The sequence below is a fragment of the Callithrix jacchus genome, chromosome 8 (assembly GCF_049354715.1).
Source record: "Callithrix jacchus isolate 240 chromosome 8, calJac240_pri, whole genome shotgun sequence".
Taxonomy (NCBI): Eukaryota; Metazoa; Chordata; class Mammalia; order Primates; family Cebidae; genus Callithrix; species Callithrix jacchus.
Genome location: NC_133509.1, coordinates 7,295,889 through 7,310,728, shown reverse-complemented (window position 1 = coordinate 7,310,728; position 14,840 = coordinate 7,295,889). Strand labels below are relative to the sequence as shown.

The 14,840-nt window shown below is 40.0% G+C and overlaps 1 protein-coding gene across 6 annotated transcripts in view; it reads left to right on the top strand.

The window, feature by feature from the left end:
* Window positions 1–14,174, top strand: part of RORA (RAR related orphan receptor A) — a 763,546-nt gene extending 749,372 nt beyond the window's left edge. For 4 of the 6 annotated variants that reach the window (XM_035261774.3, XM_035261775.3, XM_002753196.7 and 1 more), the window contains 6 exons: window positions 574–695; window positions 2,513–2,645; window positions 3,298–3,405; window positions 5,666–5,776; window positions 7,005–7,117; window positions 9,638–14,174. In XM_035261774.3, coding sequence (XP_035117665.1) covers window positions 574–695; window positions 2,513–2,645; window positions 3,298–3,405; window positions 5,666–5,776; window positions 7,005–7,117; window positions 9,638–9,802 — 752 coding nt within the window. In that variant the 3' untranslated portion in view covers window positions 9,803–14,174. The remainder of the gene's footprint in view (window positions 1–573; window positions 696–2,512; window positions 2,646–3,297; window positions 3,406–5,665; window positions 5,777–7,004; window positions 7,118–9,637) is intronic. The other 2 variants (XM_078333285.1, XM_078333286.1) reach the window with 1 other exon arrangement.
* Window positions 14,175–14,840: the final 666 nt, after the last annotated feature.

Sequence of the window (14,840 nt, the reverse complement as noted above, 5' to 3'; positions counted from 1 at the left end):
AGCTGAGATACGGACTCGAATGGCCTGGCTCCAGAATCTATGTCTTAACAACTACAGTACGCATAGTTATATGCTAGGCCCTCAGTAACACTTGTTCTGCAATTTGCAGAAAAAAGCAAAACATAAGAAAATGCCTAGTTGTCACCATAAAAGAATGTCATTCTCTAGTTTTTCAAGAATGAGAATAATCCTTCCCGGGTCAATGTTATGCGGCAGATGTGTCTTCATAAAAATGCCAAGAAGAAGCACCACGTCAATCATTTCCTATGTCTATCTAGGTCAATATTTTTTCATTCCTAGACGTTGGTATAAAGGCACAGAACAAGAGCAAAGTCAGGAGGGTCTTTGAAGTCACCAAGTCTCATCTTCAAATGTTGGCTTTGCAAAGCCCCCATCCTCCTTCATCTTCCCAAACACAAGACGGTTCCAAATCATGTGTTTAAATGTGTAAAGACGGTCCAAACCTGCACAGCACATTGCTTTCTACTTGTTACATTTTAAAGCAAATACTAAACCACCAATTATTTAAAGAATTTGGTTTCTCATGTTTGTGATCTCCCGTTTTCTCCTTAGAACACCTTGCACAGAATATATCGAAATCACATCTGGAAACCTGCCAATACTTGAGAGAAGAGCTCCAGCAGATAACATGGCAGACCTTTTTGCAGGAAGAAATTGAGAACTATCAAAACAAGGTATGATCTGAGGACTTTGTCCTCCTAGGATTGAGGCAATATTGGGAAGGGTGTAGGTAGAGGACATTTGCTTAAGAGTTAAAACAGACCAAAGAATGAATGTCTCTCATCAGATAGCAAGTTTCTGTTTAAATATCTTTTTTCCAAAGCTGCTCATGTACTGGAAACTTTGCTATTTTACTGAGATGCCTGCATGTACAATTTCAGCAGTAGCAAATAATTTCTATTGTCCTTTACAGGCATATACACGTCTCCTTCCATTTGTCAACAGGAGACTAGATTTAGCAGCTTCCAAAAGCCTAAATGAATTGACATTTGTCTCAATATCACAATCAAAGATTTTAAGGTCTGGAAGTTCATGTAAAATAATCTCAGCCTCATGTTTCTGGAGTTGTATATACAAAAAAAGTGTAGAAGCTATGATCGTAACTCCAGTCTGAACCTAGCAATGTGAGGCTGACAAATAATGCCCTACTTACCTTTTTCTATAAAACACTGAGATCAACAAGATCACCTAGGTGAATCCATTTTACACATGAGGAAAACTAACATCCGTTGACATGTCTGGACAGTGAAACATCAAGACCAGACCTTGACTCCTGGCTCCTAATTCGCCGTTTCTTCCACCCCGTCATATTGGTGGAAACAGTCTGAAACTAAGATAAGGGAAACAAGTTAGCAATAAAACTGATCCAGATCATTCTGTAACTGAACTGGAGAACACATCAGTAAAAGGAGTTTAACCAGATACGTTGAGGAATAGCAGCACGTCACTTTGCCTTTGAGGTAGCGGGTAATACCAGCAGCGCCAAAGCTACAGAGGAGAAGCATGGAAACAGGAAGAAGCAACAAGGTATATGCGATGGGATTTAGAGTCAGCGATGCTTGGATTTGAATCCCAGCTCCCCTATGTGCTAGTTTTTTTTGTTTCATTTGTTTTGAGACAGAGTCTCATCCCGTCACCAAGCTGACACTTGCACTGGCATGATCTTGGCTCACCACAACCTCCGCCTTCCAGGTTCAAGTGATTCTCCTGCCTCTGCCTCCCAAGTAGCTGGGACTGCAGGCGTGTGCCACCACGCCTGGCTAATTTTTGTATTTTTAGTAGAAACGGGGTTTTACCATGTTGGCCAGGCTGGTCTTGAACTCCTGACCTCAAGTGATTCCCCCGCATCGGCCTCCCAAAGTGCTGGGTTTGCAGGGGTGAGCCACCGCGCTCAGCCAGAAAAATAGTCTTATGAACGGGAATTGAGACAAGGGTGTCATAAAGCACCTAGCTCATGGTAGGTACACAATAAATTCAACTAATTCCTTCTTTTCTCCCTTTCCCACAGTAAAGTCATGTTAAATTTCCGAAGGCAAAATAATTGCTTAAATGAACATCCAGGCCGGGCGCAGTAGCTCATGCTTGTAATCCCAGCACTTTGGGAGGCCCAGGCAGGCAGACACTTGAGGTCAGGAGTTCAAGACCAGCCTGGCCAATATGGTGAAACTCTATCTCTACTAAAAAATACAGAAATCAGTTGGGCCTAGTGGCATGTGCCTTTAATCCTAGCTCGTTGGGAGGCTGAGGCAAGAGAATCACTTGAACCTGGGAGACGGAGGTTGCAGTGAGCCGATATCAAGCCACTGCACTCCAGGCTGGGTGACAGAGCAAGACTCTGTCTCAAAAAAAAAAAAAAAGGAAGAACCTACTTTGCCACTGTTCAAGGCCCAGGGCCCAAGCAATGGCATGCTTTGCTTTCATGACTCTCCAGCTTCTGCTACAAAACCTAACATCTTCCTGGAGGGTGTTAATATGTTTCCCTCTTTAACAGCAGCGGGAGGTGATGTGGCAACTGTGTGCCATCAAAATCACAGAAGCTATACAGTATGTGGTGGAGTTTGCCAAACGCATTGATGGATTTATGGAACTGTGTCAAAATGATCAAATTGTGCTTCTAAAAGCAGGTATGTGCTTTGCAAGTGAATTCTGAGATCTCTTCCTAACCTGCTTTCACCCACTTATTAAGGAAATGCTGGGTAAGGAAGGTGTCGGGAGCAGTTTTCATAATAGCTCAGGTTTTCCTTAGCAGAAACGGAGTTCTTTTGAAAGGTTTTGAGATGTGTGCAGGAAACACTTCCCCCACTTCGCGTCTCTTCTGGGTGAAAAGATTAATTTGAAGGACACCCGCATTCCCACATTTTCCCATCACCTGTGTTTTGTTTCTACACTCCGTGTCCTCTGAGTTTTACGGTGTCGTTAGGAAGAGCGATGTAGAACGCAGAAAGATATGCTTGTGTTTGAGTCTTTGTCTTGGTTCCTAGGAATAAATATTTTCCTAGCAACTCTGAGACTCCACATTGCAAGGAGGAAGAGTGCTAGGGAAGTAATTTATAAATCAACCCTCACTTCAAGTAAACAGGTCTTAGCTTCAACACAACAGTCTTTAACAGAAGAGAAAACCCTGCCCTTTTGGATACACAGCTGGTGTGACTGAGAACCCACCAGCTAACTGCACTCCACACCCACCAAGCTCTCTCAGAAGGAGTCTCTTCCTGACCACCTTATAAACAAACTCGCTAGCATCGACTAACCCAAAGCCTTTCTGCCCCTGCCTAGGTTCTCTAGAGGTGGTGTTTATCAGAATGTGCCGTGCCTTTGACTCTCAAAACAACACCGTGTACTTTGATGGGAAGTATGCTAGCCCCGATATCTTCAAATCCTTAGGTAAGGGGATACAAGGGTGCCTTTTCTTCCAATAGAGGCTATAGGAAAAGGTGGGAGTTGAGAGAAAGATCTGCTTGGACAAAATAAAAACTGACTATTTAGAACACAGAAATTAAGGAGTTTTCTACCTATTTTACTCTCTAGTTAGTCACTGTAGAAAAGTCACATAGCTCAAAAGTTTTTTGTCTGCATTACCTGCAAAGACCTAGAGTTTCATTTTATCTAGCTGGTAATCAAAGGGATTTCGATTGCATGTCCTTCCAGTTCCCTTCCAGATTTTAACAAACCAGATTTGCTGGGGTGTATCATTCAGATAACCTTTAGGAGGTGAGTTCATACATAAAATTAAGCAAAGGGCAATAGCTCTGCCCCTCTCTCCCCCTCAAACAGTAACCATTAATGAGACTGAAATGCAGATATCCAAGAAGTAAAAGTTATACCTAGGGGAAAACATAACACACAATTTATAAATAAATAATTTTGGGCCAGGCGTGGTGCCTCCTGCCTGTAATCTCAGCACTTTGGGAGAGCGAGGAGGGTGGATCACCTGAGATCAAGAATTTGAGACCAGCCTGGCCAACATGGTGAAGCCCATCCCTACTAGAAATACACAAATTAGCTGGGTGTGGTGGTGCATGCCTGTAGTCCCAGCTCCTCAGGAGGCTGAGGCAGAAGAATCACTTGAAACCGGGAGGTGGAGGTTTAAGTGAGCTGAGATAGTGCCACTGTACTGCAGCCTACATGACAGAGTGAGACTCTGTCTCAAAATAATAGTAATAATAAACTTTGGATTTCTGTAATTTAGATAAAATGAATTTAGTTATTAAGAAGAATGGATAAATGAGGTGTTTTTTTTTTTTTTTTTTGAGACAGAGTTTCGCTCTTGTCACCCAGGCTGGAGTGCAATGGCACGATCTCAGCTCACTTAAACCTCCACCTCCCGGTTTCAAGTGATTCTCCTGCCTCAGCCTCCTGAGGAGCTGGGATTACAGGCACGCGCAACCATGCCCAGCTAATTTTTTGTATTTTTAGTAGAGACGGGGTTTCACCATGTTGACCAGGATGGTCTCGATCTCTTGACCTCGTGATCCACCCGCCTCGGCCTCCCAAAGTGCTGGGATTACAGGTGTGAGCCACCGCGCCTGGACATAAATGAGATTTTTTAAAAAGCTGTATGACTGAAGATATATATGTAGATATATGTAGAGATATATATATATATAGAGAGAGAGAGAGATAGCACATTGTCATTTAAATATATACATTTGCAAAAATACACAAATCTGAAGGAATAGACACCAAACTTAAGCAGTCTTTTGTGGAATGGATTACTATTTTAGGGGACTTTCACATTCTGTGTTTTCATGTTAGTAAATAGTTGTAATAGTTTACCACCAGAATGTGTCATTTGTTAACATTTTTAAGGATGTTTCAGGTGAAATAGAGTTGAAAACAAAAATGAGTTTATTTATTATTTGCTTACGGCTATTGGACTCCGCAGGTTAAAGGCGCAGGCTCTGAAATCAGGCGGGGTAGCTTTGCTTCTCAGGCTGTGCGACCACAGCTGCATCACGTTCCTCTTTAAGTCTCAGTTTCCTCACCTCTTCTATGGAGACAATAATAATCCCTGCTTCATAAAGCTGTTGTAAAGTAAGAAGAAACCCAGAGAAATCTCTTAGAGCAATACTGGTCATAGTCATCACACCACGAAAGTTCAGTCTCATTATTTTGAATGAGGATGACGGTGGTAATGGTGATGTGACACAGTGGTAGCAGTGGTGGTGATGGCTAAACGGATTTTTCTTTAAGATTGTAAGCTGTTAAACGGTAGAAATGTTACTACTGTGTCGGGCGCGGTGGCTTACACCTGTAATCCCAGCACTTTGGGAGGCCGAGGCGGGTGGCTCACGAGGTCAAGAGATCGAGACCATCCTGGTCAACATGGTGAAACCCCGTCTCTACTAAAAATACAAAAAATTAGCTGGGCATGGTGGCACGTGCCTGTAATCCCAGCTACTCAGGAGGCTGAGGCAGGAGAATTGCCTGAACCCAGGAGGCGGAGGTTGCGGTGAGCCGAGATCGCGCCATTGCACTCCAGCCTGGGTAACCAGTGAAACTCCGTCTCAAAAAAAAAAAAAAAAGAAATGTTACTACTATTCCTTCCAATCCTGAATTATTGGATCTCTCGTCACCTTCCCCCGTGTTTTTCTCTTAAGACGGTAACCAAAATTCTAAATTGACTTTATTTTAATTTTGGCAGGTTGTGAAGACTTTATTAGCTTTGTGTTTGAATTTGGAAAGAGTTTATGTTCTATGCACCTGACTGAAGATGAAATTGCATTATTTTCTGCATTCGTACTGATGTCAGCAGGTAAGATAACCAAATAAAAATGGTTTTAGAGTTGTCTAAGATAAAGAATTTTTACAAGGTGCATACATTTAATAGCTATAAAATACGTGGGAGGTACTAAGAGAGGTCTCCGCAGTCATTCAATCTAATTTTAAGTCTTCAAATGATACCCTCTCTTCTCCCTCCAATATAAACGTACATTCTTTTAAGAAAACGTCATGCCTTTCAGATAAACTGAAAAGAAATGAGAATTGAATAAAACCCAGTCCAGAATTAACCTCCTGATATGAGAGAAATGCTTTTGTAGAATAGGGTTGCCTTTCTAAATACATGTCTCCAGGATAACGTGATTTTTGAGACATCCTGTTTTTTTGTTAAAATCCACTTAGATGTCATCCACTAGATTATCTAAATTTAATCTGTGTTTTCAACCAGCACTGCATGTTTGGGGATGATCACTTTTGCCTTCCATTTGGAAGACTTACACATAAAGACTTTATCCTCAATTAACAGCCCTTAAGTCGGGCTGGGCTTGGTGGCTCATGCCTGTAATCCCAGCACTTTGGGAGGCCGAGGCGGGTGGATCACGAGGTCAAGAGATCGAGACCATCCTGGTCAACATGGTGAAACCCCGTCTCTACTAAAAATACAAAAAATTAGCTGGGCATGGTGGCGTGTGCCTGTAATCCCAGCTACTCAGGAGGCTGAGGCAGGAGAATTGCCTGAACCCAGGAGGCAGAGGTTGCGGTGATTGCACTCCAGCCTGGGTAACAAGAGCGAAACTCCATCCCAAAAACAAAAAACAAAACAAAACAAAAAAACAACCCTTAAGTCACTTGGAATTCTGTTGACAATTTTGGTTCTCAAGGATTATAAGAAAACTTTCATATTTTTCAAAAAAAGCTAGCAGGATTGATAATGAATATTTCATTCCAAGTATAATTATTTGAAAATCTTGAGGGGCCATGGCGGTTTCATTTGCATTTATATGAGTATGGCCTCATATTTAATTGCTTATCCTTTGGAAGGGGAGGATCCTTCCTTCCTCTAAGTATTGGTAAAAATAGAAAGGTTTAACACCCCGTTCTTTTCACTCCATTAGGAGAAATTTTCAAAGAGGAGTGAAACAGGCCTCTGCGTCTCTAAATATTCATTGTGATACAATTGTCTGTATCAAAAGAATCCAGAGAACAGGGACCCTGACACCTGTGGGAGGAATGCTAAAGAATGTTACTTTTTTTATGTTTAGATCGCTCATGGCTGCAAGAAAAGGTAAAAATTGAAAAACTGCAACAGAAGATTCAGCTAGCTCTTCAGCACGTGCTACAGAAGAATCACCGAGAAGACGGAGTACTCACAAAGGTGAGAGCCAAAGGCATGGCCTGAATTACCCCTTGGCCAGTGTGGTCATGTTAATTCCCAAAAATATCAGAAAGCAACAGGCTACTAAACAGAAATAATCTCCACGTGAAAAGAATTCTGTTGAGCGAAAACCCATTATTCAGTCTACATTATATTTATTGTCACTTGATTACAATGTGTCCCGCAACAGTAAGGCAATGTAGGGAAAAAGTTACATTCTAGAAATTCTCTTTGGATTTATTTATTTATTTGTTTGTTTTTTTAGAGACAAGGTCTTAACTCTGTCTCCCAGGCTGGAGTACAGTGGCACAATAATCATAGCTCTCTGCAACACTGAACTTCTGGGCTCAAAAGATCCTCCTGTCTGAGGTTCCCGAGTAGCTGAAACTACAGGCACATGTGCTACCATAATTGGCTAATTTTTTTTAATTAATTTTTGTAGGGATGTTTTTGTAGTTTTTTATTATTATTAGTTTTTGTAGTTTTTATGTTGCCGGGCTGGTCTCAAACTCCTGGCCTCAAGTGATCCTCCATCCTCTGCTGAGATTATAGGAGTGAGCAACTGTGCCCAGCCTAGAATCTTTGAATTTAGAAGGAAGTTACAAAGGACTAAAAGACGTAATCAGAATGACTGTATGTGATAATATTAGTTCTACTTCCATTAAACTCATTAGTCATCAAGAGTAAGTGAGTTCTTCGTTGTCATCATTTTCCCATCACTACTCTGTATTCACAGCATAAGGTTTCATCTTTACCAATCATTATCTTTCACAAGAAAAATATAATTGTAATGCCGAATTTTAAAAATGTGCTAATACCCGGGCCGGGCGCGGTGGCTCACACCTGTAATCCCAGCACTTTGGGAGGCCGAGGCGGGTGGATCACGAGGTCAAGAGATCGAGACCATCCCGGTCAACATGGTGAAACCCCGTCTCTACTAAAAATACAAAAAATTAGCTGGGCATGGTGGCGCGTGCCTGTAATCCCAGCTACTCAGGAGGCTGAGGCAGGAGAATTGCCTGAACCCACGAGCCGGAGGTTGCGGTGAGCCGAGATCGCGCCATTGCACTTCAGCCTGGGTGACAAGAGCGAAACTCCGTCTCAAAAAAAAAAAAAAAGTGCTAATACCCTTCAGTGCCATTGCTGGTAGTACATATTTGGTCTTAGAAAAATCAGCCCTCTTCTTTCTTACGTGTTGTATTGTGTGAGATGATATGAGAGGTTTTTGGTTTTGTTTTCTCGTTTGTTTGCTTGTTTTTTCTCCTAAGAGCTATGTTATATCAGAAAGGGTTTCTCCATCCATTAATTGCTGTTTTTGCTTTTCATTTCCAACTTCTTAGGTCAGAAAAGGGTAACCGGGAATTAATTGCTGTTTTGCTTTTGATTTTGCATCTGTTAAATGAGCAAATGGGGCACGAATGGGAAGTAGAAGGGAGGAACCCTGTCAGGCACTTCACTCTCTTCTCCATTGTTTTGCCCAAATCCACGGGTACCATTAGGATCTTTGATGATAGACAGTGCTTAATATGTGGACAAGATCTGGTGAAAACATTTCCTAGAGAAGATTATTCTGTGTTAAAATAATAAGCAGTTTGCCTTTGTGAGGTGGTTTGAAATTTAAAAGCAGTTTTGCAAATTGTGTCATTACCTTCAGCTGGTAAATGATCAATGGTGGTACCTCCATCCAGGCCTTCTGACTCTATTCTTGTGCTCAGACCCAGAATTGCTTTGTTATAGGCAAAACTCTTTATCGAACAGAAGCTGATCATTAGAGTTGACTAGTGCCAGTTCTGCATAAAACGTATAGGGGATGCCGTCATCTCCAGTTGCAGTGCCCTTACTACCCACCACTGTCCCTCACCCACTTCTCTGTCACCAACCTCTTCTTTTTGTGCAGTGATGGAGGACAGGGTTTCAGGAAGTAGAGCAGAAGCCATCTTTGAGTAGGAGGGGGAGTCAAGAGCCTTGGGTTCTGTCTCGAGTCAGCCGCTAACAAGCTGTGCCAACTTTTGCATCTGAACACCTTTTCTAGTTATTATTCAGCTTGAAAATCATATTTAGTGTATACTTGGCATTCTGTGACATGACTGTATCATCATTTATTTTTTATTTTTTTTGAGACAGAGTCTTGTTCTGTTGCCCAGGCTAGAGTGGTGGTGCGATCTCGGCTCACTGCAACCTCTGCCTCCCAGGTTCTAGCAATTCTCCTGCGTCAGCCTCCCCAGTAGCTAGGATTACAGGTGCACACTGCCACACCCAGCTAATTTTTCACATTTTAGTAGAAACGGGATTTCACCATGTTGCCTAGGCTACTCTTGGTCTCCTGAGCTCAGGCAATCCACCTGCCTTGGCCTCCCAAAGTGCAAGGATTACAGGGTGAGCCACCGCACCTGGCCATCTTAAGTTGCTTTAAGTGTGTTCGACCATTATAAATAGTGTCGTAAAGATCATTCAGATTCCCTGATCTTTGATGCTCATGCCTGTTCTTGCCTGACAGCGTGTCCTTTCTTCCATTTACAGTTAATATGCAAGGTGTCTACATTAAGAGCCTTATGTGGACGACATACAGAAAAGCTAATGGCATTTAAAGCAATATACCCAGACATTGTGCGACTTCATTTTCCTCCATTATACAAGGAGTTGTTCACTTCAGAATTTGAGCCAGCAATGCAGATTGATGGGTAAATGTATCACCTAAGCACTTCTAGAATGTCTGAAGTACAAACATGAAAAACAAAAAAAAATTAACCGAGACACTTTATATGGCCCTGCACAGACCTGGAGCGCCACACACTGCACATCTTTTGGTGATCGGGGTCAGGCAAAGGAGGGAAAACAATGAACACAAATAAAAGTTGAACTTGTTTTTCTCATGCATATGATTTCCATTATGCCTACAGATATGGACCCTTTTTCTGTCTTGACTTCCTGATCGTTGACCTCTGTTTACAACAGGAGGGTTCTAAAGTCAGAGGATTTCCTTTTCTCCTAGCTCACTGCCCACAGACTTTCTACAGAGTCACCAATCTGTCAGTAACAACAGAAAGTCCAGCAATAATCGGTGACTGGTGTGCATAGCGGAGGTTGCAGCATTACTTTGCACAACTGGCTCTTTGTTTCATGAAGGAAGTTTTTATTTTTTCACCGATTATTGCCAGTCTGCAGGATGGCATGAAAAGGGTCCATAGCAGTAGCAACAATAGCATTATAATATATTACAGGGTAAATGGGCATGAAGACTATATATAGCTTAAAGAGATATTGTTTATATATTGTTTTAATTAATATAAAACGTAGTTACTGGTGTCGCTTTTCCTGTTGAATCGATAAGGCACTTTCATTTTGCACCTTTTTCTTTAAATTAAATGCTAGCGTGTTCACTGTCGTGTCGCATGTGCACCAGAAACACAAGTTTAACTGAGAAGGCTTGGAAGGTATTTATGCTGCTGTTTACAAAATTACTTTTAAAATACTGGCTGGTCATATCTAGAAATCACCACATTGGATTTTTTTTTTTTTTTAACATGTGAATTTGGAATTAGAAACGGAACTCTCCCTAAATTATACTTCGCTTTTTGTTAAGTTTAATGATAGATGTGTTTATGCTTCATACAAAGTTGAATGATTGATTGGCACTGTGGACATACACCATCAAGCTCGTTTTTTTTTAAGCTTTTTAAAATGCCACCATGATCATGGAGGCGAGGGAGGGAAGCTCATTTTACACACCTCAGTAGTTAAATATGGACTCGGTCTCCACTTGCAACTCGTAGGCTTTGAGTGAGAACAAATCAATAACCAGAATATTTATTGGAATCTAGCTTTTATAATAAGAAGGACCCAAAGATTATATCTGGAGCAAACCCACACTCCCCATGTGAGGACATGAAGCATTGACTTTGTGGATGTTTATGTTCTTGGTATAATCTAGGAACCCTATGAGTTTATCTCGCAGTGAACTACTTCCAGACTTGTCAATAGATGCTATAATTCAAGAATGTTGCTCTCCATATTTGAAAAACGATGGATAGGAGGGTGAGGGGAGCATACAATGTTGAACCAGTTTCTCTTATTTAAATATTAAACACTTTAAGCCTTTAAAGTGAAGTTGATACCAGCTGCAAACATTTACTCTTGTATTTATCTTCACTAGGAAACTGTGGACTGTAATTTATTTTATTAAATATTTAGAAGATTATTTGGCTGGTGTGTTCAGGTGAGAAATACTGAGTTGTTTGTGTTTGATTTCATGGTTTTTTTTTTTTTTTTTTTTTAATAATCCCTAGTGGGGGAAGGGGAAAGGAAGAGTCTGATAAACAGGTATGCATATTTTAAAAACAAGTGACCTTTGAGAATGTGGGCATTTAGACGATGACTTTAGTCACCCTGGGGTGGGATTCAAACTACGGGTCAAAGACCATTTTGTACAGAAAAGGGAACGTCTCCCGTGGATGTTAAGGTAGGAGTTTCCACGCAGTGCTTTCTGCCCGAGAAATAGTCTCCTCTGCCGCTGGTGTCCCTGCGGAATTTTCCACAGGAATTGCAGCTTCTCACATGGTGCTGGGTTACCAGCGTGGGCTTCCCGGAGCACTCCACTCTGTTTCTAACTCCACTTATTTTCTGATTGTTTCCTGGGGGACTTGGAAAACGGGAAGTTTTTATTCACACAGATGTGTGTATGAAGCCTAAATAACATCGGACTTTTTTTTTTTCCCCACAAACATAGTAAGGGTTTAACCATAAATAGAAGGCAAGAGTAATATTCCTCTAAATTTCCTACAGGCATGTAAAGTTGTATGTGTTTATAGAGAGAGGCTACTGTCAGCATATAGTATTTATATTGGGGCAAGAAGGGTTAAATCAAATCTTTAATTTAAGTAAGCATAGTTCCTTTAAAGATCAGTAGTATTTATACTCTAAAAAGAGTACCAAGCTTAGTTCAGTTATTTATTTGTCCTTTTTTTTCCTGTTGTTTCTCCTTGGGGAGGAAATGGTGTTTTGTTTTTGTTTGGGTTTTGTTTTGTTTTTTTGTCATTCAGATTCACTAAATTTGGGGATGGTTTTATTAAAGTATATTAACTTCTTTTTAACCAAAGCTTTCTGAATATGACCAGCCTCAGGTACGAGCGCATTAAAGAGCAACTAAACCTAATTCCAGTGTCCGTTTGTGAAATAATAAGAGCAAATTGAATTTCTCAAGGGTGAGAGAGCACATAATGTTGAACTTAAAAGAAATTCCTTTTCCCAGTAAGGGTTCTGCATGTACCTAACAAAACAAAAACAGACAAGAAAACTCATGCTCTAACCTCAGTAATGAGGTGACATGGCTTTTATGGTAAACCATGATAGCATAACACGATGCTTCTTCCCAGGTGTTTCTGAAAGAAAAGCAGGGGTGGAGCTTAAGAGCCAAGTCCAGTGATTGACAGAGTAGAATGAAATAGTAGACAGAGACATGCTCCGTGAAACAAGGAAACAACTGACTACTATTTGGATCTAAGCTGGGATCTGATGTTAAACAATACATTCAGTCAGAAAAAAATACGGAGCTCAGAAAAGGATTTGAAAAACTGTGCATTTTCCTTTCTTCATTTTTCTAAAAACACCTATGCGATGACATAAAATACTTGGGTGATATCAGAACCATTATCCTTAATAGTTCTTCTAATTAAAGTTTCCTAAACTTCAATGTCCAGTAGTCTTTTAAACACTGGAACCACATCACTGTCAGCCTTGCTGCTACAATGCCTTTATAATACATTTTTCTTTACATAAGGCAAATAAGGCTTTTGTACCCAGCCCGAATACCTTCTTTTCCAGTGGTGTCCAGATGGTTATTATATTGTGAAAAACCTTGGTCACAATGCAAACAGAAGGACAGATGACAGTGCTTTCTGGACAGTTTGCAAATCGTGTTAAAGCTATGGATTTTTTTTTTAAGTGTTCAGCATCTTACTTTGTGTTAAAGCTATGGATTTTTTTTTTAAGTGTTCAGCATCTTACTTTGTATTAAAGCTATGGATTTTTTTTTAAAGTCTTCAGCATCGTAATTCACCCTTTCTAACTTAAGAAAAACATGACTTAAGACACTGCTTCTAAGTTTGGTTGTTCTTTATAGTGTAGATACCCAGTTATCTATGAGCGTATGGGGGTGGGCTGAGGGTCAGGTGAGGAAGGAGCGTGCGTGCGTGCGTGTGCGTGCGTGTGTGTGTGTGTGATTTGCATGTGTATGATGTGTGTGTGTCGGACCGCTTCTAGGCTACTAAGTGTCAATGGAAAAGAAAATGTATTCAAAATACTTAAATCAAAACTAGAAGATGGGGAAAAAAAAAAAAAGATTTATTCTATACAAAGCCTTGTCTGGACCACTTTAGAGAGACTTCTATTTTTTTAACCCTTCTATAAATATTTGATGGCACTTGAAATATTCCTGCAATAAAATGTGATTTGTGTAAAGAAAAAAAGATTTTGTAATGTGAAACAAAGAAAGAAAGTAATGTAATTTTCTAAAAAAAAAAATACAAACAAACAAACTTTGTATTATTTTCTTGATGGAATTTGTCTATCTGTCTTTGGAAAACTTTTTATTTCATTGAATGTGCCATAGTAGAAATGTGTGTTTTTAGTTTTAGACTAAGGAATAGCTAGCTGTTGTGTTCCGACATTCCAAAATGCAAAACAACCTAGTAGTATCTTTCGTGGAAAGGTTTTAGTGTGTGAGCTTCTCTCGTTGTTGCTTTTTTGCACATGTCCTTCATTCCTCTCTAGTGCAATATGTACATAGAGCACTTGCGGGTGTACCTTGATCCCTCAGGGAAAAATACATATTTGTACAGTTTTTTGGGGTTTTTTTTGTTTTGTGGGCTTATTTTGGTTTTTTTGTTTTGTTTTGTTTTGCCTTTTATTTTTGGCTAAGGAATGTCGATCGAATCACTCGTTATTGTTGAGGGGCAGCCAGATAATAACCCTAAAGCCACTGTTTCCAACATTGATTGTTTAAATCATACGTCCTTCCAGTGCGATTATTTTAAGATAATAATAAAAAGTTATTTTCTGACAGTTCTTTGTGCTGATTGGTGAAAAACAAGGGTAAATAAGCACCTTATGATTGACTTACTGTGAATGACAATCCATCTTGATATCAACGATAGAAGCCCTATCATTTTGGAGTTGGGGTTAAGAGTCAGAAACAATGTGCTCAGGGATCTCCTAAAACTCTTAAAACAGGGTGGCCAGTACTACTGGGACAAATTGTGTTTTTTATTATTAATAATAATGATAATACTGTCCCTCCACGGCACAAGTGAACTAGATAGAACTGCGTGTGTGTAAACTCTTTACTCATCTCATTTTGTTGAGTTCAGAACTTGATGTGCTCTTCAGTCTTGTGTTTCAAAACACTGAGTAACTTCCAAAGCAAAGTTACGCCAGTGTGTTTAAAAAATAAATTAATAGGTAAGGTACCAGCAAAGAGCATCATTCAAAGTATAGTCCTTGCATATTCTAATTACTGTCTCTCTAATTAAAATACTCTTAAAAATAGATATATAGCATCATATGTTAAAAACTCTTTCAAATTCTACATATTAAGGATAAAAATTTTAAAAACCAGTAATCAGTACAGCTATTTAGGTAAAAGATAAAACATGTTTTAAAAATACCAGCAATTAACTATTGTTATCATGTGTTCTCCTCTAGAAGCAAACCAAAAACTCCTTCATGG